Source organism: Patagioenas fasciata, chromosome 3, assembly GCF_037038585.1.
Source record: "Patagioenas fasciata isolate bPatFas1 chromosome 3, bPatFas1.hap1, whole genome shotgun sequence".
Lineage (NCBI taxonomy): Eukaryota > Metazoa > Chordata > Aves > Columbiformes > Columbidae > Patagioenas > Patagioenas fasciata.
In genome coordinates, this window is record NC_092522.1 from 109,246,500 (window position 1) to 109,274,131 (window position 27,632).

The 27,632-nt window shown below is 38.8% G+C and overlaps 2 protein-coding genes across 8 annotated transcripts; one reads left to right on the forward strand and one right to left on the reverse strand.

Annotated features, from left to right (window-relative positions):
- Nucleotides 1-146: 146 nt before the first annotated feature.
- ITGB1BP1 (integrin subunit beta 1 binding protein 1) lies at nucleotides 147-8,956 on the reverse strand. 6 transcript variants are annotated; one of them, XM_065833758.2, is made up of 7 exons: nucleotides 8,871-8,956; nucleotides 6,729-6,829; nucleotides 5,763-5,841; nucleotides 5,385-5,521; nucleotides 4,091-4,183; nucleotides 1,265-1,414; nucleotides 147-530 (listed from the first exon to the last, which is right to left on the reverse strand). In XM_065833758.2, the coding sequence occupies exons 2-7, from the start codon at nucleotides 6,798-6,800 to the stop codon at nucleotides 459-461; spliced, it is 603 nt and encodes a 200-aa protein (XP_065689830.1). In that variant the 5' UTR covers nucleotides 6,801-6,829; nucleotides 8,871-8,956; the 3' UTR covers nucleotides 147-458. The 6 variants fall into 6 exon arrangements, with proteins under 6 accessions (XP_065689830.1, XP_065689829.1, XP_071663152.1 ...); XM_065833757.2 differs by having other exon boundaries at nucleotides 8,837-8,919; XM_071807051.1 differs by lacking the exon at nucleotides 8,871-8,956 and adding an exon at nucleotides 8,837-8,859 and having other exon boundaries at nucleotides 6,729-6,826.
- Nucleotides 4,696-27,332, forward strand: CPSF3 (cleavage and polyadenylation specific factor 3). 2 transcript variants are annotated; one of them, XM_065833755.2, is made up of 18 exons: nucleotides 8,906-9,040; nucleotides 10,234-10,297; nucleotides 10,933-11,030; nucleotides 11,952-12,080; nucleotides 13,034-13,211; nucleotides 14,828-14,917; nucleotides 15,942-16,092; nucleotides 18,359-18,534; nucleotides 18,917-19,075; nucleotides 19,827-19,973; nucleotides 20,943-21,095; nucleotides 21,588-21,696; nucleotides 22,449-22,547; nucleotides 23,608-23,702; nucleotides 24,271-24,358; nucleotides 25,477-25,546; nucleotides 26,159-26,255; nucleotides 27,027-27,332. In XM_065833755.2, exons 1-18 carry the CDS (start codon nucleotides 8,970-8,972, stop codon nucleotides 27,126-27,128), a joined length of 2,076 nt encoding a protein of 691 aa, XP_065689827.1. In that variant the 5' UTR covers nucleotides 8,906-8,969; the 3' UTR covers nucleotides 27,129-27,332. The 2 variants fall into 2 exon arrangements, with proteins under 2 accessions (XP_071663150.1, XP_065689827.1); XM_071807049.1 differs by lacking the exons at nucleotides 8,906-9,040; nucleotides 10,234-10,297 and adding an exon at nucleotides 4,696-4,700 and having other exon boundaries at nucleotides 10,932-11,030.
- The last annotated feature ends 300 nt before the right edge of the window (nucleotides 27,333-27,632 follow it).

Consider the following 27,632-nt stretch of genomic DNA (forward strand, 5'->3'; position numbering starts at 1 on the left):
GCATAGATGGCAAACCTAAGCTTAAATTAGAGGTGTAAAGCACCGAATGGCTACCTATTATCACTTTGCTCTTGTTACTTTGTTCTGATATCTATGTTCAGCAGAACTGAAATCCACATTAACAAACTGGTTTTCTCAGACAGAAATAGAAGCAAGTGTCAGTTTTATTTTACATTTCTACAATATTGACATTAATATACAAAACATGATTTAGGAAAAAAAAACATGTTAAATATAAAATTTTGTACTGTCCTGGAAATGGAAGATGGAATAATTTCTTCAAGTCATGGTTGGGGAATGATCAAGTACCGTGTGCAAGGTTGTGTGGCTCTTTTTTGCACAGCAAGTCTTTGCTGGGTTTGTGCGGCTACAGCCAGTCCCTGGAATCACAGAGCAGCCCCATGTCCTCCCCACACAAAGGCCTCTTGTACTAAACAGTCATGTGCTGCTGCAGAAAATCAGGACTTCTCCGACATTAAAACTGAATCAAAGGCTGTAGATAAGACTTTGCAAATAGCTTGTGCTTGTTCCTAAAAAAAACCAAACCCAAACACACAAATTAACACTTGCTGAAGAACGCCCAAACGCCCCAAGACTCACTTAAAGCAGAATGCGACCTTTATCATTCTTTTGGCAGAGACATGCAAAATGGAGCAGCACAAGTGAGATTTAATTTGATTTCTGTGGTCTGCAATGATATGTGGGAAGCTGTTTTAAATGAGCTCTTTTGAAACAAGTCAGAGTTGTTAGCTTTCATCATAGCATGACACCAGCACTCAGAGTCAGCTCATGTGTCCCCCCAGTGCTGCTAAGGGCGTGTGTCATATCATGGTATCTTGACATTGAATTCTCCTGCTCCTAAGGGATCCCTTATAAACATGAATGCATGCTCTGCTACCAGAATTCTTACTCAGTCCCTCCCTGCTTTGTCCCATCTTTCGAAGTTTTTGTCTTTGAAAATGCAAATGGAGGATTGTCCTTAGCAGCTCCAATAGCATTTTTTAGATTTGCAAAGAGCTTTTTCAGGCATATACACTCAGTGGCAATTTTAGGGAATGTAGGTATTTTTCCTCAAAGCTGATCAAATGTACCCAGCAGGGCTTTTCTCCCCTCCTCAGCCAGGGCACATTTATCCTCTTTTTCATTAGGAGCAATCCCCCTTCTGCCAAAAAGCCTTCACAAGGGCCTTGGGTTTTAGAATCTCCCTTTGCAATCAATCAAACTACCGATACCTAAATTTAATACTGTAAACATAAACTCTTACCAAACTATTGCACTGATATACCCAGAGGCTGCATTCTTCAGAGGCTGCATCTGTTGTCTTCAAAGCCAGTAAACTTTTTCCTGCTCCCAGACCATCATCATAGCAGACCATCCGTACAATTAAATAGAGAGCATGCCTATGTAACACATCCTGAAACCATGTGGCAAATAAAAATTACTCTGCAACAGTGCAATAGCTACTCCAGTTTTCTACCTGCTTTGATTCTTACAAAAGAATACTTCAGATTTATTTACAGGAGAAAAGCATTCCTTGGTAAAATCATAATTTTCAAGTGAGAGTTTAATCAAGATTTTTAAAAGTAAGTGGTGGTTTAACACAATTTTAGCTTTAATTTTTGCTTCTATTTTAGAATTGCATTAATATGTGGACTGTATTCCTGGCCATACTACAAAAGCACATATTCATTTCCCACCTATCCTCATTTGCTCTCTGTGAGGAGGCCAGGTGGTACACTCTGGGGTCACTCAAAGCAACTTTTTGCTTTTCTAGTATTTTTGCAGACAATCCCATCTCGGTTCTGGGAAGGGTACACAGGAGACAACCGTTCCCAGAAGAGGGTACGGACAAGGTTAGTTGCTTTGGGAGGGGGGTGGGTGGCCATGTGGATATAGCCAGACCATTTGTGGCCTGAGCCACCAGAGACCTTGTCTGGGAGACTTCTCCTCCCCAGCTCACTTGAAGGGTTTCACCAGAGTCCCAGCCATTCCAAAAAGGGATTGCTTGGTCTCATCCAGTACAAGGTCTCTGCAGACCTACCCTATGCAAAGGCTTCCTTCTCAAGCCACCCTACACAACCAATAGAATTCATCTCATTTATTCCAGTCAAACCACCTCAAGGGTCTTATGACTTCCGGACAGCTCTTTTTCTAAGTTCATGGCATCAAACACCTTGTCCCTATCAGTAGCTGAAGGGTCTAAAGAAACATCCACTCCGATAGAGAAGCTGTAAAAACAGACATGGAGCCTGATGCCTGCTATGAAGCCCTCCACCAAAGCTCATAAGGTCACATCTCCATCCCTGGCATTTGCTCGGCAATTGCTCACAGTTATTCACACCCTCACCAACTATCACACCACACTGAAGGCAGCTGGAGCCAGCATGGGACCGGATCAATGCTCCAGTCTCTGTATGAAAGATCCCAAGATTTCCCCCCAATTTACTTCTAACTTTTTAGAGTTACTTGCTCAAAACTTGCTACAGTGTTAATGTATTTGAGAGATAAATCAGATGGACAAACTGTGCCATACATGTACATTATATGTAATGTACAAATAAATGCCAACCGAATGTAAAGAAGGCCTAAGCCTCAGTGGGACTTCTGTGAACAATTTGCCATTGGTTTCTAGTGGTTGCATCCACAAACAAATGAAACGTACCAGTAAATTACATATCTGCATATTTCAGTCACTAGTGACATAATTTCTCAAGCATTGGCTGTAATCTATGAGGAAAAATTTTGTATCCTGCAAAGGTATCATCTACAAAGCACAGAATTCTCACCTTTTCCCCAAAGTCATAAAAGACTGGATTCTTTGTATGAATGCAGAGAAAACCTTTCCATCTCAGAACTCTAGGAAAAGAGTTAGGTGGGCTAATACACTAAAGGACAAATTAAATGTCACCAGTAACACAGATGCAAGAAGCCAGAATTTGGGAACAGAATGCAATGCAATAAAATGCCAGTGCAAGCTAGCTTATCACAGAAGGTTTTATCAGCTTGTGCATGCTTTCAGCTTGGAGCCGGAAAAAAGATGGATAAAAGTCTTTAAATTACCTATTTGATCTTTATCACAGTACAAAGGAATTTAAGTAATAATGTAATCTATGTTCTTAATGAGAATTAAGAATTTAGGAGAAGAGCAAAAACAGAACGTAAAAGAATTCAAAGTTTGAGTAACAACTACTACACTTCCTCTCAGGCATTAGAAACAAGTGGTTTATTTTCTGAAGGGACCAAAGGAAACTTTTTGTCTTTCTTCAGAGTATTCAGCTATTGAGCAATGCTATTCACTGTTCTCATACACGAGGCTTTTATGAGCAGGCATTGCTGGGTTGTTGATGGGTCATGACTTCATAAGGCCAAGTATTTATGGTATCTGGGGCTCTGAGGGCAACCAGAAGGAAACCACATGGCTGCAATACAAAGCGACACAAAGGCAACTGGAGGGCCCTAGAGAAGAGACCGGATTTTTGTTTTTAGAAAGAAAGCTACTTGAAGTGCACTAAAGGAAAATAAACTACACGTAGGAAATGATGCAAACAAAACTAGGCTTGATCAACAGAGTGAAATCATGAGGCTTTAATGCTGGAGTGAACTCACACTCTTGGATTATGAGTGCAAGGCTGGAACTTTACAGAGGAAAACAATTCAGGTATCCCTGAAAAAAAACAAACATTGTTTTTTCCTCTCCACGATAACATCAACAGGAACTGCATTACTAACTCAGGCTGAGGAACCTGTGGGCTTGGCCATCAGTCATGTTACTTTTCCACGAGGGAGAATGGTAGGACAGCCACAGAAACAGGAAGGTGTGCCCAAAGAGCAAAAAGGCTGGTCTTTTGTCTGGTGCTCTGTCTCAAAAGGAAAGGATTTTTGTCATAATTCCAAACAGGAAAATACAGAGAGCCCTGAGGAGATACGACATGGAGCAGTGCTGCTGTGAGAGCTTTCTGGTTGTTAAGTTTGTTTTAGTTTTGCTTAGAGCCAGGAGTGACATTTTGGTCACACAGATCATCTACCAGAGAAATTAATGAAAGCCCTTTTCAACCCTCACCAAAAAGAGAGTTAGCTGTGAATCACTTACATACTGATCAGATGTTGAAACTTTAATGCCGTATTTGGAAACTCCCATAATAAACTCCTCTTCACTTGGAACAAAAGGTAACTTTCCATCTTGCTTTGGAGGGAAACAAACAAAAGCCTTTAGTGCAGCCAGAAGAACATGAACAAGGAAGATACATAATAAAAAATGTGTTTATGTGTGTTTCAGTCTACTGGATCAGCAACGTCACTAATGTGGCTCATGTCTTGCTGTGGGGAGTCTGCCTGCCACTCCTGCACTTGTCAGATTGCATAACTTTATGTGAAACACACTCAGAGGAGTTTCAGACTAAACACTAGGCAGCATTTCTTTACCAAGAAGGTGGTCAGATACTGAAACAAGTTTCCTAAATAGGTGGTTGATGCCCCAAGCCTGTCAATGTTTAAGAGGCTTTTGGACAACGCCCTTAACAACTTGCTTTAACTTTTGGTCAGCCCTGAATTGGTCAGGCAGTGTGAATAATGATCCTTGCAGGCCCCTTCCAACTGAAATTTCTACCCTATCCTATCCTATTCCAAGATTCCAGAAAGGAATTTATCATTCCAGGGGGCAGTTTGGCCCTGTGGTCAAATCAGATGGGCTGAAAAATAATGCATGCCCTGTCATGCTGTGCTGATCTGGGTGATCTATGTTCCACACTGGCACCTATTTTGTTATTTGGCTGTAAAAATAATATTAGCATATATTCAGATAACTGAGATGTCAAGTTGCTGTAAGATAGACATTCTGTGCTTTTAAAGATACAAATGATCAGCTTCCTACTGAGAACCACCAGTTGTGGCTTTTAGTACAAAAATAAGTACAAGTAACCACAGTTCGGCAAGGATGACCCAAATATTACTCAGGTTCCTTGGTCACAGGTTCATAAGTGATGGTAAACAGAAACGTGACATTCTCCTCTATGGGAAAACTCCTACAGGACTGAGGAAATCTGAAGGGGAAATTATTTTCCAGCTACTAATCCTGACAGTGCTGAAGACAAGACAACAACTTTCAATTGGATACGTGTTCAGTAATGACTCATGAAAAGGGCCTTCAATCTGAGCCTGCTTCTTCAGAACACATTTTTGGGTGGATCTTCTCCAGTTACTCAACAGGACGGAACTGACCGTGACAGCTTTTGAGACTCACAGTTTAATATTGTTTAAGGTAAGCTACTTTATTCTAGTAAGTCTAAAATTTGCAAAGTTGACAGATCACATGATAATATGAAAGAAACACACCTAAGTTTAAGAAGTTCTGGTGTTGTTGGTATTGCCTCTTGTAACCCACTTACCTGTGCAACGTCTATGTAATTTATCAAGTCCAGTGGCCCTTCGAGACTTTTGCTTTCACTAGATTTCAGTTTTTCGATGGCACCAACATATTTAACTCTGAATTCTGCACACGTATCAGAATTACTATTGCTTTGTCCTGCAACAAAATAAAACAAAGGAATTCTGAAGAATTTCAGAACTTCAAAAACAGGAACTTAATCCTAGATGAATCATTAATAATACTTTAGAAGCCTAGAAGTACGCATGTAATAGTCAGCAGGCTAACAGATTCACTCGCAGTTATTAAAGGTACATATTTTAATCTCTTCCATTTTCTGCTCTTTTATACAAACACACACCAAGTTAATCCTGCTCCATGCACTGGGTGGATTACGTACCTGAACTTTTTGTGGAGTCTGTATCTAGACTAGCCACAGTACTAGACCTGGAAAGTCCCCCAAGACTGGAATCTACAGACTAAGAGAAAAAACAGTATCATCAGAAAGTTACTGAGAACATAATAACAATTCACTTTTAGATGTCCTGCCTCAACTCTTTTTTAAAAAAAATAAACTAGTGTTTATGCTCTAATTACTTAAGCAGCACTGCAAAACGGGAAGAAAAAAACATCACCAGCTATTTCTTTCCTAAAGTTATCTTTCTGCTTCAATGCAGATTAGACTGACATAAATTCAGCAGGAACCATTGAGAAGTCCACAAATATTTTGAAAAGAGGAGGAAATAAAAGAAAAAGAGAAAATGAACCTTAAAGTTATGTCCAGACTTTTCTGGTATTGCATCTTAACTTGAAGAAATTGACAACTACATGCTTGTCACCAATGCTTGAAATAACATAGCAGTGCAAGGGAAGTGAAACGGCACCTTGGAAAATCCAGAATATTCAACTGATCATTCCAAAACCTATCAGACAAAATGGACACATTATTCAAAATGAAGAACACTTTTTAGAGATACTGAGTAACCAACTAGTACTGAAGAATAAACTCATGCTTGGTACCTAGCACCAGGCACCTTCTTGAAGACAATATTTATCACTACAGAACAAACGTTATGACTTTTTCCTCCAAACCTTACTATGTGCTGCCAGAAATTCTTGTGTTCGTGGGCTTTGCTAGGGAAGCAATCGAGCATTCATCTCAGAATACAAGGGCTTTACAATGGATAGTTGTTCTTAACTCTCCTAACACAGTCTGAGGAATTGCAGAAGTAGAAAGTTCTCCTTGTGGAACGTAGCATTTTATGGAAATCACATCCTAACATCAATGTAACTGAACCACTGAACTGTCAACTTGTAACAAATGAAAGCGCTTCCATAAACAGAGATTACAGCAAATTCAGCTTACCTTGCTTTTAGTACTGATTTCACTGCTTTGTGAGCTGCTGCTACTGTGTCGTTTTTTTCCTTTTCTAAACATTTTTTCATAATTGGATCAAGGAAGATCTTCTAGGTAGGAAAAATAAAAATTAAAGCTGTCAGATCATCAAGGGAAGGAGTTCTTGGCAAACACAGGATCACTGTGTCCAAAGCAGACAAAAACTGGAAACTCATAAAGGACTCTGAGAACAGCAGTAGTAATGCTCCTCTGGTGCTCTTCATGTGTGACTGGGGAAAGTCCCTCAAGCTCTCTGCTAAAACTTCACCATCCTTCTGATTCATCAAAAAAATGCTGCTACCAAGTTTACAGACTGTTGCAAACATCAGTTTCTAATGCACATAAAGATACAGATTTAGAAACAAAGCAAAATTTAAAGTTTATATTTCTACTTAAAAGCATTAGATGAATTTTATTTGAAACTACAACCTAAATGTCCTACAAAGTGCATCCAATGCAATCTCTACTCCAAAGACCGTGCTCCCATTAAAAAACAAACAACTACTTCGGAAGAACTATTGATTGTAATAGTCCTAGGAGCAGCCATAACTAATTCACATGCTCCTGAAAATTAAAGCAAGAAGCATGTTACATTTACTGCCTTAGAGCTGAGTTTCTGAGAGTATTCTAGAAGCATTTTCCCTCTATCTGCCCTACTACTTCAATTGCTTCACTTAACATTTGGCCAGACAGCGTCAAGACACGGAATGCTGGCTCCCAGCCAGGGAGTGCTGAAACCTTATTCCCCAGCTTCAGAGAGGGATTATTTTAATTACAGAGCTTCAGAAATTTTGAGCAGGTGGAAGAAAGAGGACAAAGTCTAGAGAACAGTCTATTTAAGACAGCTCACACTGCAGAAAATAATGGAAGATGCACAAGAAGGATCACAGAATCACAGAATGTTAGGGATTGGAAGGGACCTCAAAAGATCACCTAGTCCAATCCCCCTGCCAGAGCAGGAACACCTAGATGAGACTACACAGGAAGGTGTCCAGGTGGGTTTTGAATGTCTCCAGAGAAGGAGACTCCACAACCTCCCTGGGCAGCCTGTTTCAGTGCTCTGTCACCCTTACTGAGAAGTTTCTTCTCAATTTTAAGTGGAACCTCTTGTGTTCCAGTTTGAACTCACTGCCCCTTGTCCTATCACTGGTTGTCACCAAGAAGAGCCTGGCTCCATCCTCGTGACACTCACCCTTTACATGTTTGTAAACACTAATGAGGTCACCCCTCAGTCTCCTCTTCTCCAAGCTTAAGAGACCCAGCTCCCTCAACCTTTCCTCATAAGGGAGATGCTCCACTCCCTTAATCATCTTTATTGCCCTGTGCTGGACTCTCTCCAGCAGTTCCCTGTCCTTTTTGAACTGAGGGGCCCATAACACAACATTCCAGATGTGGCCTCACCAGGGCAGAGTAGCAGGGAAGGAGAACCTCTCTGGACCCACTAACCACCCCCCTTCTAATAAACCCCAGGTGCCATTGGCCTTCCTGGCCACACAGGCACAGTGCTGGCTTAGATCTGTGATGCAGTGCTGGTTACAGTCCCCTCACTGCTGCTGTGTCTGTCATTGAGCAAACCGTCGGTCCCTGGCAGACCCCAGGCTGCCCTCGGCGACAGGTGAATGGTGTCACCCGCACCCCCGCGTCCCCGAGGCTCCTCCCGGGCACCAGCTCGGCTCTGGCAGCCCCTCCTGCAGAGTAGCAGACACCACAACACGGCCAGACCCGCTGGTTGTACCGGTAGTTAACAGACACCACTTCACGAACTTTTTAAACACGTCAGATGATCAAGGAGCTCTCAGCAGCTCCTGATTTGGCACCGCTGCCCGGTGCTGCTTTTCTCCTTCCTGTTTTTACCCCCAGCCCCAAGCCATAAACCTGATGAATGACAGAACGATAAATCCGCTCCTCTCAGAGGAGCGAAGGCCCCGGCGGCCGCGGCCCTGTCACGAGAGGCAGCACCCAGCGCCGGCTCGGCCAAGCGTCCCTCTACAGTCCCCCCCGCCTCCCGCGAACGCTTCCCAGCAGCCCCGTCCTCACAGCGCCACTGCCGCGACCTCAGCACCCGGGCGAGACCTCACCCGGCAGCGCCGCCCGCTCCCGCCGCTCCCTCACCTCAGCTGCGGCCCGCATGCGCCCTTCCGCTTCCGGGTCGCGGGGAGGAAGCGGAAGCGGGAGGCGGCCGGGTCCGGTACCGGCGGGGCGCAGGGCACGATGTCGGTGAAGCGGAAAGCTGAGGCCCTGATCCCGGCCGAGGAGAGCGACCAGCTGCTCATTCGGCCCCTGTGAGCGCCCGCGGCGGGAGCCGCGCCTCGGGCCTGCGGGCGGGGGGCGGCGGGGGCCGGCGGGAGGACCCTCGGCCTGCGGGGCGGGGGGTGCGTGTCCCTAGCCGGGGCTGTGTTATCGCCACAGGCGAGGCGGGAGCGTTGCAGTCCCGGGCCGCCGGATGGATTTTTCCCTCTCTTGGTTTTCCGTCCCTCGCTTCTCCAACGAGCAGCGGTCCTGCTCGGTCTGACAGGTTGTGTCTTTTCCGTGTGCAACACTGAAGTGTTGTCTGAGCAAAATAACAGAGCAGAGCCACGAAGGTGACTAAGGGAGTGGAGCATCTCCATTATGAGGAAAGGTTGAGGGAGCTGGGTCTCTTTAGCTTGGAGGAGACTGAGGGGTGACCTCATTAGTGTTTACAAATATGTAAAGGGTGAGTGTCACGAGGACGGAGCCAGGTTCTTCTTGGTGACAACCAGTGATAGGACAAGGGGCAATGGGTACAAACTGGAACACAAGAGGTTCCACTTAAATATGAGAAGAAACTTCTTCTCAGTGAGGGTGGCAGAACACTGGAACAGGCTGCCCAGGGGGGTTGTGGAGTCTCCTTCTCTGGAGACATTCAAAACCCACCTGGACACCTTCCTGTGTAACCTCATCTGGGTGTTCCTGCTCCGGCAGGGGGATTGGACTAGATGATCTTTCAAAGTCCCTTCCGATGCCTAACATTCTGTGATTCTGTGAAATACTTCATTTCTTGACATCTGCGCTTCGACAGCATTGTGGGGTTTGTAGTGTTTTAAGTTCAATTTGCACTGGCATCTTAACTAGAGAAAAAATTCAAGGTGTTTCTGGTAGCATCACCAGACTTTTCTGGGAAACTTGAGGATGCTCCTGAAAGCTTACTCAGCCCCCGGTAATTTGTTATTGAAGTAAATGTTCCATTCATTAAACATCTCAATACTTTGAGAGTCGAGTGCACAGACATACAATACAAACCAGAAGAGACCAAAACAATTCCCCCAAACATATCGTTTTTATTTTTACTGCATTAAATAGGGTCTCATTTCCACTGAGAGAAATATAACTGTTCAGTTATGTTAAATATCTGAGTTTAAAAGGACTGTGCCTTCATTATTTCTACACAGAAAAATAATTACAGCTACACGGTGTGCGTTGTTTTAATATTGATGACTTTGATATCCTTTTGCAGCGGTGCTGGCCAAGAAGTAGGAAGGTCATGCATTATTCTGGAGTTTAAAGGAAGAAAAATAATGGTAATTATTGCATGAATGTATTTGTATGCCCTCTCGTTACAGTAGTTCAGATCACAAAAATATGTTAGGGCTTAAATTCAGCTCCCACACTGAAATCAGCCACTGTGCTAGAAGAGGCACGTTTTATAGCATATATGCTCGTAGGCATTACAGAGGGATGCCCTGTCAAATAAATCCATATCCCCAAACACAATGCATGTTTCTGAAGTGTGGATTCTAAAATTTACACATATTAATTTTCAGTGGAAAGTAAGGCTAGTGTTTACCAATACTTACATGTAAACAGTCACCTATAAACACATACATGTTCTCTTTTCCTTTTCCAGCTGTCTTCTCAGATGGTGGCTGAAATAACTTGCACACACTGGTTCTCTATGTTCAGGTGTTGTTGACATGTGAATGAAGACTTGAATAAGTACCAAATTGTAAACAAAGACTGGGTGCTTTTGAAAGGTGTTCTGTTTCACAGTGGAGAGAAGTCATTTACGTAGAATCCCAAGCAGTGTTTAAGGAAAAAATACATTTTTTGCATCATGCTAAGAGCTACCAATCACTAGTAAATCTATTTCAGACCAAAATGGAAGAGGACTTTTTATACGTTCTGTTAGAAGCTTTAACTTTCTTTCATTTTTCAGCTTGATTGTGGAATCCATCCTGGACTGGAAGGAATGGATGCTCTTCCTTACATTGATTTGATAGATCCTGCTGAGATTGATCTCCTCCTAATTAGTCAGTAAGTTTCACCTAGAAGAACAAATACACTGAGGTTGTGGTCTGAGCTATGTTCACTTGTAGGTTATTAAGAGAGGCTGAAAATAGCACTTACATAGATGGTAATGGCATGGCAAAATTTTAGTTTCCAACTTTTTTAAAATTAAGGATGTTCAGTCACTTGACATTACAACTCTCCTCTGAGCTTGCCGTGATGTCTCACATTTTTATAACCTGGCTTGCTTTACTACCATTGTGACAGCTTCTAGAAGGGGCTTTCTGTGTAAAGACTGCTGAAAAGTATTGGTTGGGGTTTGACTGTTGGCTTTGAATGAAAAAGGTTCTGGGAGACCTAAGCAAGCTTTGAATATGGTTTAAATACTGCTTGGTGGCTGCAAGATGAGAGCCAATTCTAAATTATTATTTAGCCACTCATAACTGGGTCTCTGTAAAGTCCTGAGTTCTCGTCGTATGTGCTTGTTTTGCCTGTTTTTCAAAAATGCTTCCTTAAGATTGGTCAAACTAGAAGTGTAGACAGATAATTTTATTTTAGTAGTTCGTGTTTTAATCCATAGTGTCCAACATGCAAACTTAGGATCATGTTTGTTAGCTTTCTTGAATCTTTGACATTTATTGTCTTCCTGGTTCCTGTTATTTTTCTACCTCTAAATTTATGTGTAAATTACAAAGCAAATAATTTTGCGATTACATGGGTCGAACCTTTGCAATTAATGAAGAATTTCATGTATTGCTTTTACATTTTGTTGGTTGCGTTTCTAGTCACTACTGTGCAGAATAGAGACCAACAGAGTTAACAATAACGTTGAAAATTCTGTTTCTGGTTTTCATGCTGTTGTGTGAAGTAGTGAATTACATGATATATATTATGTGTTAGTATTGTGTAATGTTAATATATTAATCAGATTTGTGTGTCTATTTTAAGTTTCCATTTAGATCACTGTGGGGCTTTACCGTGGTTTTTGCAGAAAACAAGTTTTAAGGGAAGGACATTTATGACTCATGCCACAAAAGCTATTTATAAATGGCTTCTTTCAGACTGTGTCAAAGTCAGGTAAGCTGACGCATTGGTTTCTCTTCAACTTCTGAATTATTTCACCTTTATATCTAATAGGGAACTTAAGATGAAGCCGCCAAAGGTGGCTGGATGAATCTGGGTGTTGCCACAAGTAGCAACATTATAACCAGGTTAAACTTACTGAACCGTTTTACTATGTCATGCGTAATGTGCCTCTCAAATAATCTCCTATTAAAAAAAAAAAAAATCTTTCCCATCATTCTTTTCGTTTGCCTTATTTTGACCTTTTATAGTATCCCTTTTTTCCCTATCTTTTTCTCCTAAGACACTCTTTTGTTCTCATGCTTTTCAATGTGTATTTATTATTGAGCTTCACAGAAGTAGTGAATTTTAAGTCCCTAAGGATACAAATCACTCTTCAGGACAAGGTCAGATTAAATATTAAATATACAAAGAGTGCTCTGTTATGTACAGTTTGTTGGGTTTTTTTTCTCTCTTTTATTCTTTTTTTTTCCCTTGTGTTACATGCCATGACACGTCTTTTCTATGTGAGTGCAATGGTCCTGAGCGTATCTTGGCTCAGGAGGTTCTCACTTTGGTCAGAAACCTGATCAACAGTTCTCTTGTAACTTGTTTGTTCTGGGCCAACGTGAAGAGTGTAGTTAGTCTGGGTTTTGGGGACTGTTACCAGCTAAGGGGCAGATCTCTCTGCAGGGCTGGGAAACTACTGGTACTTTTAGACAAATACAGAGTAGATTCCGAACTGAAAAGACAATCCTAGCATGGCCTTTCAAAAGAAAGATGCTTTAACTCCGCTTAGGCGAACTGCATTAGAGTAGCTAGACATGATTTCTGACACAGGAGATGCAGCGTTACTGAAGGGAAGTTTTGCTTTCAGTGGGGGATAATCCAGGAAGTGTTTTTTCCAGCTGTTACATAGTCTAAGCTGGTCAAATGAGCTGATATTTAGCCATTTCACTTATATCCAGTAATATATCAGCGGATGACATGCTATACACAGAGACAGACCTTGAAGAAAGCATGGACAAGATTGAGACCATAAACTTCCATGAAGTGAAAGAGGTGGCAGGAATCAAATTCTGGTGTTACCACGCGGGCCACGTTCTGGGAGCAGCCATGTTTATGATTGAAATAGCTGGTGTGAAGGTATTTTCTTTCTATTATGAAGTTGAAATCAAGCCTGAATTCTAATGTAATCATGATTATTGTCTATTAAGCCCCACCAGTGTGGCTGGAGCTGTCAAATAAACTTGGACTCAAGCCAAGGCACGAAGCCTTGACCAGAGCATGTATTTTCTCATTGATTATCAGTAGCGACTGATGTGTATTGAACCAGGTGGGATGTTTGGATTTTATGGGAGTGAGTTACAAATCAGACTTGGAAGTAGTAATCATGTAGTTTTTCTTGCTGGTCTGCCCAGAGGTAGCCAATAGCTGAGGCAGCCTTATGGAAGTTACATTTTAGTAAAATCTATTAACAGATGTTCGGGTTTGTAAATCTGATTTACCATATCTGCCTGTCTTGAGTGCTTAAGTGGCATTGGGCAAAATATGCAAGTTGTAATTTTCTCGTAACGCTCTTATGTTAAAGTACCTAAAGAAATAGGATTATTATTAATTTTAGGCACAGAGGGATTAAATAAATCATCATATAATCACAGGCAGCGCTGTGTCAAAACCAGGTACTTGTAACTAATCTCATGAATTGGAGTTCAGTAGGATAATCACAGCCCAAGGAAAGTTTCGTACAGCCTTGAAGAGGAAAGAGAGATGGTGGTCCCAAGGCTTGCTGTCCAGTAGGACTTTGTTCATGTTTAATAATGATTGAGAATTTTAAAAGTTTAAAGTTAAACCAACCAGAAATAAAACTGAATTTACAGTTATTACAGTAAAAATTAGATATTTTACTGCCTTTTTTTTTTTTTCTGATTAAGGTATGATGAAGAGATTCTTCTCTTACTACACATGACTCAAATGGATTGGGTTTTAATATCCATTATTTTCTTTAATTCCCTGTGAGGCAAATGAGGAATATGATAATAGGTTACCTGTAGACCAGTTATTTGCTGTTGCTGACTCTATGTTTTGATATTATTCACATTTTCATCAATGGAATGAATAAGTACAGAATGTTCGGTTTTGAAACCATCACAGTTTCCTGCATTCTACCCTGAAATTAAGAATCAATTAAAAATTACTAACAGTTACAACTACTTCTTGCTGTAATGGGGAACATGATCATTCCATTTGGAAAATCTGCTACATTACAGGTTTTTTTTTTTTAGTGTCAGAAAATCCTAGAAGAATATTTAATAAGTAATTTTATTGGATTTTTTATTATATTTGCATTCCGATATATAAATGCAGTTTCATCTACTTTTGACTTCCACTTAGGACCCACTGTATTTTCTCTTATGTCAGTTATTACTTCTTAGTGGTCAGCACATGTATGCACAAGGCTGCAAATCTCACCTTTATATCCCAAATGAAGAATGAAATCTTCATAATTTTTTACCTAGTTCTGTTGAAATTACAGTACTGCTTGAAATACCTTTACTTATTGTAGTTAAAATATTTGTATTGTAGTACTATTGACCTAATATTGTAAGCACTGTCCACATCAGAAGAGTCTCTAGTTAAAGTACAAGTGACCTTTTTATCATAAATTTCTTAAAACCATCATTGTTCAAAGAATATCATTCCTATGCAAAAGCTTTTAAGGACCTGTGGTCAGAATAACTGCTTCTCTTTGTCTCCAATAGCTTTTATATACAGGTGATTTCTCAAGACAAGAAGACAGACATCTGATGGCAGCTGAGATTCCCAATATTAAACCTGATATTCTTATAATTGTAAGTTTTACAAAAATATTTATTTATATTAGTAATTAAATATATCTAGGGGCATTACTTATTTAAAGCTAAGATGAAATGAGAAAGGCAGTGGAGATTTAATGGTAGTACGTTAATTTGTGTTAAATATTCAGCTGCTTGAGTGTTCAGAACACTCCAACATTCGTTTTCTCTGTATTAAAGTCTAATTTTTGTTTTATAATTCTTCTGATGAAGTTCCTTAAGCCTTTAGACAAACCTTTTCAAGATGGGAGATTTATTAGGTTTCAACTTGTGTTTGCTAGATTTATTGTACAAACCCCAGTAGATCCTCACCTACTTCCAACTATGTTGAGAAGTTGTCCTGGTGAAGGTGCCCTGAGTGCAATTCTCTATTTTCGTTTTGTTTTGTTTTCTGAGCAAAATGTTTTTATTCTCAATCCATGTTTGGAAAATCAGGTCAGGGGAAATGTTAAAAGTAACAGTTTTATCTAGAAACAAACAGCGAGATCTTTCAGAGTAACACTTAACATTATTTTCTTTATTGTGTTCCTTCTAACTGCTTTCTGTAACTGATCATTTCATTTTAAGTCACATCAAAATATTGTATTTTGTGTCATTCCTATGTTTTAGGCTGCATGTTTCTAAACTGTGGCACTAGTGAGACATATTAATGTGATAACCCCTTCATCAAAGCAGTAGCAGCACTTCTAGTTAGGAAAATAAGTGTGTTAAATTTGAAACCTCTTAAAAGAAGCATAAAAATAATTTTTTTTTTTTTTTTTTTTTTTTTTTTTTTAATAACAAGATCTGTCTTTCCAGGTTGCTGGGAGGGGTTTGGGGGAGGGGAAATTTTGATTATTTGTCTTGATGGAGGTGGTTATGGACATTTCAGGGAGGATTTGATTTTTCCCTTTATCTCCCTCCTTTCCTCACCGTGTTAACACCAGTATGTTTTTCTGCATTGTCTTGTTGGATTCAGAGGAGAAGATCAAGAATTAGTCTCTGTGGCAGTACTTTTAATGTTCAGTTTCTCTCTATGTAGGAATCCACATATGGCACTCATATTCATGAAAAAAGGGAAGAGCGAGAGGCACGATTCTGTAATACCGTTCATGACATTGTAAATAGAGGAGGTAGAGGTCTTATTCCTGTGTTTGCCCTGGGTCGAGCGCAAGAGCTACTTTTAATTTTAGGTATGTACCTTCCCAGCTCCTTTTAATAAAAAACATATAATGTTAAATGAGAATGTTTTCATGTGCAGTCTATCAGATGTAATCATTTTTTAAACAACTCTTCAGCCATTTTCCAGCATGTTAATTACCTGAGAATATATAACACATGTTTGTTCAAATGGAAAAAATCCAATAAACCAAGCAAATCAGTTCTGCTTTATGAGGTAGGACAAAGACCTAGAAAGGAAAGGGTAGTGGCATGGTAATATGTGCTTGACTTTTGCATCATGTTGAACTAGCATTTCAGCAAAAAGGGACTATTATTACAGATGGAACAGTAAGCAATCACAACAACTGTTCTATTTCAACTGTACTGCTGAAAAAAGATATTTTTTGTTCCAAAATTTCACTATCTTTGTCCTTTAATTCACAAACCTATATGAAGAAGTCTTTATAGGGAAAGCTGAGAAGACCATTACAGACACTTCTAGCATTCCTAAACTCTTAATGATAATGGCAAAGCAAATCAGGCTTTGTTAAGAAGAGCAAACTGAGGGGGAGGGAGGAATTATAACAAGCCACTTCATATAAAATATATAGGTGGTTGTTACAAGCTAATTCAAATAAAACAGATTTTAAATAAATTATTTCCAGCCTTCTTTGCTTCCTTTTAGTACATTTAATCTGTACTATGTTACATGATTTTTTACTAATCTTTTTGTTCATGCAAATGCAAGCAAGATCAAAAGGTAACTATCTTAAAATACTTATTTTTAGGGGTGTTGAATCTAAAGTGTTACCTAAATACTTGAAATTCTTCTCTCTTTCCATTTCAGTTTTGCCAAACATTAAAAACTAGTTTGTTTTGAAAACACGTTACTGGTCTATTCACATGTTAATAAGAAATTTGGATCTATGCATGGGGTAGCATTTGATATTGTAGGGTTATTTACAACTTATCATTGATTGACGGGTTTTTTATTTTGTAGAGGAGATGAAACCTGATCATTTCAAATCTTGTGTAGCCATTAGTTTGTAATTTGTTGGCCTCTCCTTACTGTGTGTGGATATTAAAGTGAGTTTCTAAAGAGAAGCTTGAAAATACATCTAGTAAAGCTAGACATGCAATTGAATGCTTAATTAGGTAGAAAACGCAATTGCATCTCACATGCCTTCACAATTGAGCCCACAGGCTTCTGTGTTTGTTTTTCTTCTTTCCATAAGTGTATGACAAAAAGGCCCCAAAACACCATGTTATGATATAGAAAATTGTGATTATGGTTGCAGTCTCTTAATGTCACTCTACATCCTGCTATACATTATCTTTTGTTTGCTGTTGCCACCTTACACTTCAGCTTATTAGGACAGTCCTGGCTGTGAGCCTCTGACATGTTCTGAAAGGCCTGGTCTGCAAATCAAAAATGTTAGGTTAAAGCCTTATCGTTTGAAATGTACAAATACAGCCAAAAGAGTGTACCTCTCTTTTTGGATGATTGTTGCTCACTTATGGAATAGAAATGTTTTAGTCTAGCAGAACTGTAGCCAAGTGGGAAAACAAATAAGTTCTGATTACGTAGCTGCATTCAGATCTCTTCTTTGTGTTCAGTAAAAGTCATGGCTAGTGTCATCAGTGATAAAAGAAGTTGTGGTTAGTGGAGGCTTTTTTCGTGTTTTTTTGTTTCGGTTAAGCTTGCAAAATATAACTGTTGGTGATTACCAGAAACCAGGCTTGATAACTGGGTGATCCCTTCACGCCTTGAACTCTGTGGACTTGTTTTACAGAACTTTGATACAGTGCATTCTCACCAGCACATCTATGTGCAGATGTCACTAGCTGTTAGGTGTATAATTAATATTTGACAGAGACGTTTTAGCTTTATTGATGTGGCAAAACTTGCATTGCTGTAAATGTGGATTTATTATTGTGTAATATCACATATACTTTATTCCTTGTAGCTGAAGTTGGTGATTCATCAGTATTTGACCTGTCAAAAATACTTGAAGCTCTTCTTTCTCTTGTTTGCTTGCCTGTTTGTTTGTACCAGTTGTATACATTTTTTTAAGTGGTGATTGTTTTTTCTTTAGTAGAGCAGATGAAAAAGAGTCTGTGATTGTAGTTTTCTGTAATAAAAATGAAAAAAACACTGCTAAGTCTGTTCTACAAGAAGTATTGACATTTCTGAGAAGCATGAGTTTTGGAGATAATGCTGTCGGCACAGTCGTGTGGTTTTTTGTTTGGTGGGTTTTTTTTTCTTTTTTCCTTTGTCATTGTTTTTGGTTTTTTTAGATGAATACTGGCAGAATCATCCTGAGCTCCATGATATCCCTATATACTATGCCTCCTCTTTGGCAAAGAAATGTATGTCGGTTTATCAGACATATGTCAATGCCATGAATGACAAAATCCGCAAGCAAATTAACATCAACAATCCATTTGTTTTCAAGCATATTAGTAATCTGAAGGTAAGCTTGAGATTAAGGTTGTTTTATAAAAGAGGAAGAGTGACAGAAGAGTTCATATTTGCTGGATAGTCTCCCCATTCACTGTCCTAATAGATTGATTGGTACAAGTTCATATCAGAGTTATCTGCTATTCCAAAGTTTAGAGGGCTGGTTGAGGGGAGCTTCTGCCCCAACTTTTCTTCCACTATAGATCCCTATGCTTATAGTTTGGTCCTTAGGGGTATCAGTAGGAGGAGCTTTCCTGCAAAGAGCACTTCTTAGGAGGGTGGGGTATAATCTGTGAACACAGGGCTCTACTTGCATGTTTTTCAAGAGTGTAATGATGCTGTCCTTCATTTCAGTGCGTTGTGGTGACCGATATTCTTGCTGTTTGCCCATTTAGAGTATGGATCATTTTGATGATATTGGCCCCAGTATTGTGATGGCTTCCCCAGGTATGATGCAGAGTGGCTTGTCCAGAGAGTTGTTTGAGAGCTGGTGCACAGATAAGAGAAATGGAGTCATTATAGCAGGGTACTGCGTGGAAGGAACGCTTGCTAAGGTGAGTCACTAATGTACCGCAACTTCTTAATATGAAGTAATAGTCATGTTATGTTTAGAAAGAATTGGCCAATAGCAAGTATCTGTATTTGGATTTATTGAGAAGATGCATAATTATGTAGTCAGAACTAATTGCTTCTGGCTAATACCAATGAAAAGTACAGAAATTTGCATGTGGCCATCTCCAGTGATGTTATACAAAATAATCTTTTCTAGGAGCAGTTATCTTGTCACAAGAAAGAATGATCAATACTTTTCTCCATCTTTACACCCACCATTTAACTTTTGGAGAGGGGAGCCTTAACCCTTATTCTAGAGGACTCAATATTAAATCTAACACTACTTACCTGTCAAGAGATCATATTGCCTTGCACGTGTTTTCCCGTCAGGTTGTAGAAAATGAATTCCTTCCTTCGGAGTTCCTGCACCTAAGGGAAAACAGAGCATCTAGGTTTGCCTTTAGAGACAGAAATCACACACTTGTTATAATTTCAATGCAAATTTGAGAGAGATGTATCTCGAAGAAAAACAAACTCTGAGATCTGTTGGGCATGCAAACAATGAAATGGTGTGTGTTGTGTATGCTATTTTCATTTGTGAGTGTGTGTTTTGTGAAATTTGAGAGATTTTTTCAGTTCTTTACATTTACCCTGGCTGCCAATATTAAATTGATTTTTCAGGTGTAAAGCAGTGGTTATATGGCATCTGTAGCAGGCTTTCAATTTTTTATTGAAAGTGCTCTTTTTTTCTAGCACGTCATGTCTGAACCTGAAGAGATCACAACTATGTCAGGCCAAAAACTCCCAATGAAGATGTCTGTGGATTACATTTCTTTCTCTGCTCACACAGATTATCAACAAACTAGTGAATTTATCCGGGCCCTGAAACCTCCACATGTGGTTAGTATATCTGCTGCCCATTCCTCCAGAGTGGGATTCATCAAACCAGTTCACAGCCTTGAATCATCGAGGCGAGTACTGGTGTTTAGCAGTAGCCAGCATCCCTAAGCTTTGAATAACAAAAGGTGGAGATTTTAATCATTTTTCATCATGTTACCTTAGCAAAGTAAAGGTGAACCTGCTCTCGACTGTCTGCACATGGGATATCTGGGGATGACTTTCAAGAAAGCAGTATGATCCATAACCTGTTTGGGCAGTGTTCTGCACAAGTGCAATACAGTATAAGACAACATTAAGTTGAGGACACTGCTATTGGAATAATTGACTGGAATTTGCCCCAAAATAAACAAGGAAAGGAGTAGGACAGTCTGAAAGGTGTGTAGCAGGCAGCAGAAGGCAAAGGCGGTGCTTGGGGAGGAAAGCCTGAGCAAATCACAGGGAGCAGGAGGTGTGAAAGACCAGAATACAAAAATGGAGACCAGGATCTGAAACTTGCCGAGGCTGGGGGAGAATCAGTGTGCAAGCAGAGATAAGAAATAAATCATAGCAAAAGAAAAGAGGATTTAGCTTCACAAAGAAAATTAATAAGCATATTCTCTGAGTTGCATGTTTATTATGTCTGTCTACATGCAGACACAAAATTGTGAAGCTAACTGTAACTAGTATAACAATGTGTTTGTATATGAAAAGTTAAATGGAATTTCTGTAATGCATTCTGCTTATTTACGTGTATTTTTCTACTAATACTCAGGGTTGTGAAATCCAGGCCTTTGAATAATGCATAGAATTCAAAGATGAACATAGCTCAATTATACTACATGCAGTTCTAATGTTTCATATATTGTGATCTCATGAAGTTACATTTTTATGAAGATGAGGTACAGGACGGCAGTTTTCTTGGATAATTTCCTTACTAGACGTGTCTGTTTGGACAAGCAACTTCTGCTAAAAACAAAACTGTTTCTACAGATTTTAGTTCATGGTGAGCAGAATGAAATGGCCAGATTGAAGGCAGCACTGATACGGGAATATGAGGATAATGACGAAGTTCATATAGAAGTTCATAATCCTAGGAATACTGAAGCTGTGACATTAAACTTCAGAGGCGAAAAACTTGCCAAGGTATAAAATTAATATTATCTCTACAACAGTATTTTCCTTTGAGATAAAAGCAACACATTTTCTTTCAAGCCTCTATTTTTAATTGATTTTGGATTGTGTATGTTTTCCAGGGGCTCAAAGTATATGAATGTTCTGGGTTTAGTGTTGTATTTGGGGGTCAGTTTGTGGGGGGTTGTTTTTTTATGGGTTTGGTGTTTTTATTGTTGGGTTTTTTGTTTGGTTTTGTGGGTTTTTTTGTTGCTGTTGTTTTGGGCTTTTTTTTCTGTTGTGGTTTTTTTTTTTTCCCTTTCTTTTTTTTGGCTGTTCACTCCTCCAGCCTTTTGTTATATCTCAGAATGTTTGTTGGTTACTCTGACTTCCCTTTATTTTCAGAGTTAATTTTATAGAATGTTTCATTTTTCTGAGAAAAACTATATTTCATCTCCATAGTTAACTTTAAGCGATGAATATTAAATATCGCATTGTTACAATATGTGTGGTTTTTCTTTCCAGGTGATGGGATCTTTAGCAGATAAGAAACCAGAGCAAGGACAGAGAATTTCTGGAATACTAGTTAAAAGAAATTTTAACTATCATATCCTTTCTCCCTGTGACCTCTCTAGTAAGTAAAGACAGTAATATGCTCAATAGGTAATTGAAACTTACTGTATCCTCCCTCTTCTCTAATTAAAACACATACGGTACTGTTTTTTGTTCTGTAATTTTGTTTTTGATAAGCAAATAGTGAACATCTTCGTTTTAGTTTGGTGTAGTTTTGCCAAAAATTCTGAACTGTTGGAGTGAGAAGCAAGGCATTTGATTCTTTGTCCACTGAAGTTTTAAAAAAATAGTTTCTGTAAAAGAAAAGAAAGAAAATTCCATTCCCCTTATGGTTACTTAAAACTCTTCCTCTGTATGACTAGGCATAAAACATGCCAGTGAAAACAGAAAAGCACCTGGATCAATTGTCCTGCTAGTTTCTCAAATACCATTAGTTTTTAGTGTAAAAAGCTAGAGTACAGTGAAAATATTGTGTATTGTTCCTGTGATATTTATTACTAAAGAAATGGATCTATTCTTAAAACGGAAGAATAATTAAATGGAGTAGTAATGTCAGAAGAGCTTGGGGGAGAGCAATTCTACTGTCCTAGTTCATTGTTTGCCTTCAATGGGTGTGATAAATTAACAAGCTTTTGCCGGTTTCCTAACCACAAGTATGTTATTTATCTTAAAACAGACCTTCCACGCGCCTCTTTACAAACTGTCCTTTTCAACCCTCTGTCTTGAATGCATTGATGCCATTATTTATCTATACTGACAATTTTATTTTTGGGGAAGCATATTTTTAATCCATACTTTTAACAATTCTTTCAGATTATACAGACTTGGCGATGAGCACTGTAACACAGACACAAGCCATTCCATATACTGGCCCTTTTAATCTGCTTTACTATCAGCTACAGAAACTTACCGGTGTGTATTTGGAAAGACACGTTCATTCTTTATAGTGGTCAACTTTTAAAACAATGTAGAGTCTTCAGAGGTCTTCTGACTGGAAACTTCTTTGCCACTAACTGAAGTGCCACAGTTTGTTTCATATTTTACAACTTTGATGAGATTATGCACACTCATGAGCGTGACACATCCATTTTGGGGGACTCTGCTGTAGTTGTGCTACAAATCATGAGTATATAGTAATAAAGAGCCTAGGCTGATGTTTGTTTCCTGTCAGCCCCCAAAATGAGTGCCAGAGGCTCTCAGATGCAAAATTTTTTTAATTGATGTTTTATCTCCAGCCTGAAAATAGAATGGGTAATGCAATCCAATTAAAAACAAAACCTCTGTCCTCCTTTGGGACAGCCAGCCTCTTTTGTCCCTCCCCGAGAGGCAAGAATCTGACTTTGTTGGCTTTTTCTGAGTCAGGAGCCATTTAAATCTGCCACTAGTGTGATTCCCTGTGCTTCTGTCTGGCTTTCTTAAAGCTTTGTTGGGGCAGCTCCTGTCACAGTTCATTAAAGGCTCACAAACTTTGCAGGATCCCTTCCCAGATTTAAAGCTGAGGATTTGTTTTTCTTCTGTAGTGTCAGAATCTAATTCATGTCACTAGTGAAGAGAGAATCTGTGTTTAGTTGATGTTCAGGTCTCATAGCCTGAGCGCTACCTGCACACAAATGCTTTTGTTTTATCCTCTGTGCTTATGCAAACTATGGGTTACCCTTTAAGGGGTGCAAATGGAGCACTAAGTTTCTCATTTGTTTTCTTTTTCATTGGTGTACACATGTATTAAGCCAATTAACTATGAGAATTCAAAACAAGTAAGATGGCAAATATTACATATTAATATTAAAAAACCCCAACTAGGGGTTTTGTCGAGCAAGGGAAGAGAGTATGCACTTAGGCTTAGAAATGAATTAAAAGTAGTTGTGGTGATGCTCACAGCGTTCTTAAAATGACCTGTGTTCTTATGCAGATAAAATTATACTGGGAACAACACTAATTTTATCCTTGCTAACCATTTGTTATCACTTCTTAGGTGATGTAGAAGAAATAGAAATCCAACAAAAACCAGCCTTGAAGGTTTTCAAAAATATCACTGTGATCCAGGAACCAGGCATGGTGGTCCTTGAGGTGGGCATTGGTGGGGGAGGAAGAAGTATTTTGTTGTCCAGTTTCTGCAAAATAGTATTGGATAGATGCCGTGCAGAATTAAATATTTTACACAGTTTTCTGTTGGTTGACAAGTAGGATGAAACTTAGAGCGGGGTTCCCCTTGAGCTGTGGTCCTGTGTTGGTGGATGATGTTTCATTTAGCCACTACTAGTTTCTTTTTTGCCATGACTCAAGAGTATTATGGCAGATTCGGTTCCCTTTTTTATTTGGCAGATAGTAATTAGAAATAATGTCAAATGGAGTTCCCTCCTTCCCCCAAATAGTTGTGATAATTAATGACTATTTCATAAATGTGTTGAGAAACATTCAAAAGCTTGAGTTTTTCATGGGAAGTTACTGGAACACACCAGGTTAAAAATAGTTCATAGTTTGGTGTAAAATGTGTGACAGTCATTTGAAGCTAGAATTCAGAGAAAAGCAAATAGGAGAATGGAATTTATGTCACATTGTTTATATGTTGCATTATTCATTCAGCCCAAATAATGGGCTCAAATTATGAATATTTGTTTTGGTTTTTATCTTACAGTGGGTGGCAAATCCTGCTAATGATATGTATGCAGACACCGTGACAACAGTGATACTGGAAGTTCAGTCAAATCCCAAAATACAGAAAGGTAGGAAGTTTAGTGTATACTTATTTAACTGAGGCATTTCTTCATATTTGTTTGTATCACGATTATTTTTTGTATCACACTTAGAGGGATATAATGCCTTGCAATAGATGGCAATCCCACTATTGCACTTCCTGTCCATTTGAAACTTTTTAGGGAGTAATGTTTGCAACTAAAAAACAGAATTACAACTTGGTCTTCATTATTTGTAACACATTAATTAGTTGAAACTTTCTCTTACATGGCAGCTGGTAGCTGACTTGGAAAATATGACCTTTTTTAAACTAAGTTAAATATTACTCGCTTTAGATATTTGAGTGCAAACAATTTATGATATCTCATTTAAATATTTCAGTTCCTCATTTGGAAGTTATGATTACCATTCATGAGTGGTATTCCTATGACTGTACATCAGAAAGAGTTTGGTAAACAATGCTGAAAAAAAGTCAGATTAACTTCACAGTTACACTTATGCAGACCCTGTAACCACATCGTATTATTGAGTAGTGACAGTATAATCAGGTAGTGGGTTTGGCGTTGCTGTTCAAGAATCACAGCAATTTTGTTTGGGTTATTAGTGATGATAGTTCGTATTTTTTGTTCCACAATTTCACTTTGAACATGCTTGTCGCTGTGCTAAGAATCTGAAGCACCTATTGAATATGGGATTTGCCACAGAGGATAAATGTTGGCAGCTTGGCAGCACAGTAGCACAGATAATTTATGAAAATAAAATAAGGGATCGTTTTTCTATTTCCTAAGGTTTTAAATAACTTTTTTTGCCACTGCCTGCATCATTACTTGGAATATATGTTGTTATTATTTTACTTACGAAGATCTTAGTAAATTCTGCTTTTGTGTACCATTGCTCACCTAGTGACGTAAGTGACAGTTGTGTGTATCCGTCTTAGAGCATTATTGATCTCCAGTTTGGATGTGGTCAAGCGAGCAGAACCATCTTTTTTTAATACATCTTTTTATAACATGTTTAAACATATGTATCTTCTATAGCTCTTACTTTTTTTTTATCATGAAAGTGAATTAGGAACCAGATTGTATCCATTACCCTGTTTTTCCTCCTAGCAAATGTCTGTGAAAGTAAAATGACTTTTCCTTTTCAGCTGCAGTACATAAAATTTCCAAAAAAGTAGATATGGATGTGTATAGGAAGAGAATGGAGATCATGCTTCAGTAAGTTGGTATATATTTTTCTAAAGGAAAATGATCATTGTTAATTATGTAAATACAATAATTTTAGTATAATACAGTTCAAAGATACAGTTACTTAAAAATACTTTGTGCAAATGTAATTCAGTCCAATTTCTTTGAAGGTCAGAAATGGACTGAAGAAAGAGGTACCATAAAAAAAGTTCTGAGCATCATTAAGATGTTAAATAAAGGGCCCAGTTATTTCTTCCAGAAACACATTTGTAATTTGTCTCCCAAAATTATGCTCTGAATTCTTATGAAAATGCCATTTTGGATCACTTGTCTTTTAAAACTTTCTCTGGCCTGTGTTCTGTTATTTAGGTAGAACTCTTACCTTTTTAAAATCAAAGGGATTTTTCCCTTCAGTTATGATAAGGTTTTTTTTTTTTTTTGGGTAAAATACTTACTGTTATGTGACACCCACTCATAATAATTTAGATTGGTATTTTTTAATTGTACCTGAGTGGATTAAGTAATAATTGCTGAAAGGAGATACTCTGCTAACAAAATGCCTTTGGAAGCCTAAGATTAATAGAAAGAAAAACATAATTTTGCCGTTTGGCCGCATCTGACACGCATAGATCTTTGTTTTAGGGACATGTTTGGAGAAGACTGCGTGAGTTCAAAAGACGGCTCTGTCCTGAGCGTTACGGTGGATGGGAAGACGGCAAACATTTCCCTGGACACGCGGGTACGTACGGCAAAGCGCTTTTGTGTGTAGCAGAGCTGAGTCTCCAGTCCAGTACACGGTGCTGCCCTGAATATTGTGTGCCTGTTTGCTGAGGGAATGGTGGCGTATTTGGTATCAAAACAGCTTGAGCTGTTTTGCCAGAGAGTTTTCTTCATTAAAAAAATGCTAGCAATGTTTATGTAGTAAATGCAGTAGATTTGAAAGAAAACCCAGTTGTTTTCAGCAGCGCTCTGCTTGTATAAAAATGAAGAAAGATTGTAGAGGAGAAAATGATTCAACACACAACTTTAGTGCTCTTAAAATGTAGGCTCTGGTCTGAATAATTGAACAATCACAGAGCATAAATGATGCTAATAGTATTTTTTTGTCATCTTCATGCTTTTGTAGCTAAATTAAAAGCCTGAAATACTCGCAAAAAGAAACACTTCATTAATTTACTAGCTAAATTGAGAACTGGATGTCATGCATGTCAGAAGGCTGCTTTAAGAAGCTATCACACCTAGTTATTCAAACAATGTGGTACTCTAAAGACTGGTTAAAACTGTGTCCTTAATCGTTTTAATGTGTTGACTTTCTGTTGTTATTAATAACATATTCAAACTATATATTATATACTCACTATCCACAGTAGTAATGTGTTCCACTAGAGTAATTCTCAGGTGCTGTCCTTTTTTTTTTGCATGACTGCTTTGTCCTTTCCCCATTCTTCACGTGCTGAAAAGGAATAGTAAGTGCTGGCTGTTGTAACATACTTTGGTTTTCTGTTTGCAGACAGTTGACTGTGAGCCAGGAAGCGAAGATGACGAATCCCTTCGTGAAATGGTAGAACTGGCTGCGCAGAGGCTTTACGATGCCCTCAGCCCTGTGTGCTGACCTCTGCAGATACCATCAGAAGAATCTTTTAAATGTTCCATTTACTTGGACTATTTTTTTAAGAGTAAATTTTTTTCTTCGGCAAGTCAAACATATCAATTCTGTGACTGTGAAACTGCTGAGTTATTTCAAGTAATGGATGAGCAACCCTCTAGCAACTATATTTGTGCATATAGATGATAATAAAGTCAGGCAAACTATGTATATGTTCTTTTGTCTTATATATATACAAGAAAGAAGAAAAAACTCTTAACCTAAATGTAGAATTACAAAAATTAAATTGAGAAAATCTTGTATTTCTGAAGATTAATGACCAGCTGGAGGGTAAACCCAATGTTTTGGGTTTGCATATGCTCAGAATCAAGCTTCTATGTAAATTTTGTTCCTACCAGGGAAGCAATTACCTGCATGTTGCGATCTGCTTTTATCTGCATTTAAAAGCAGAATCCATATTTGCTTACTGGGGTTACTGGAGCTTTGAAACTGCACATGGAGTAGATGAAC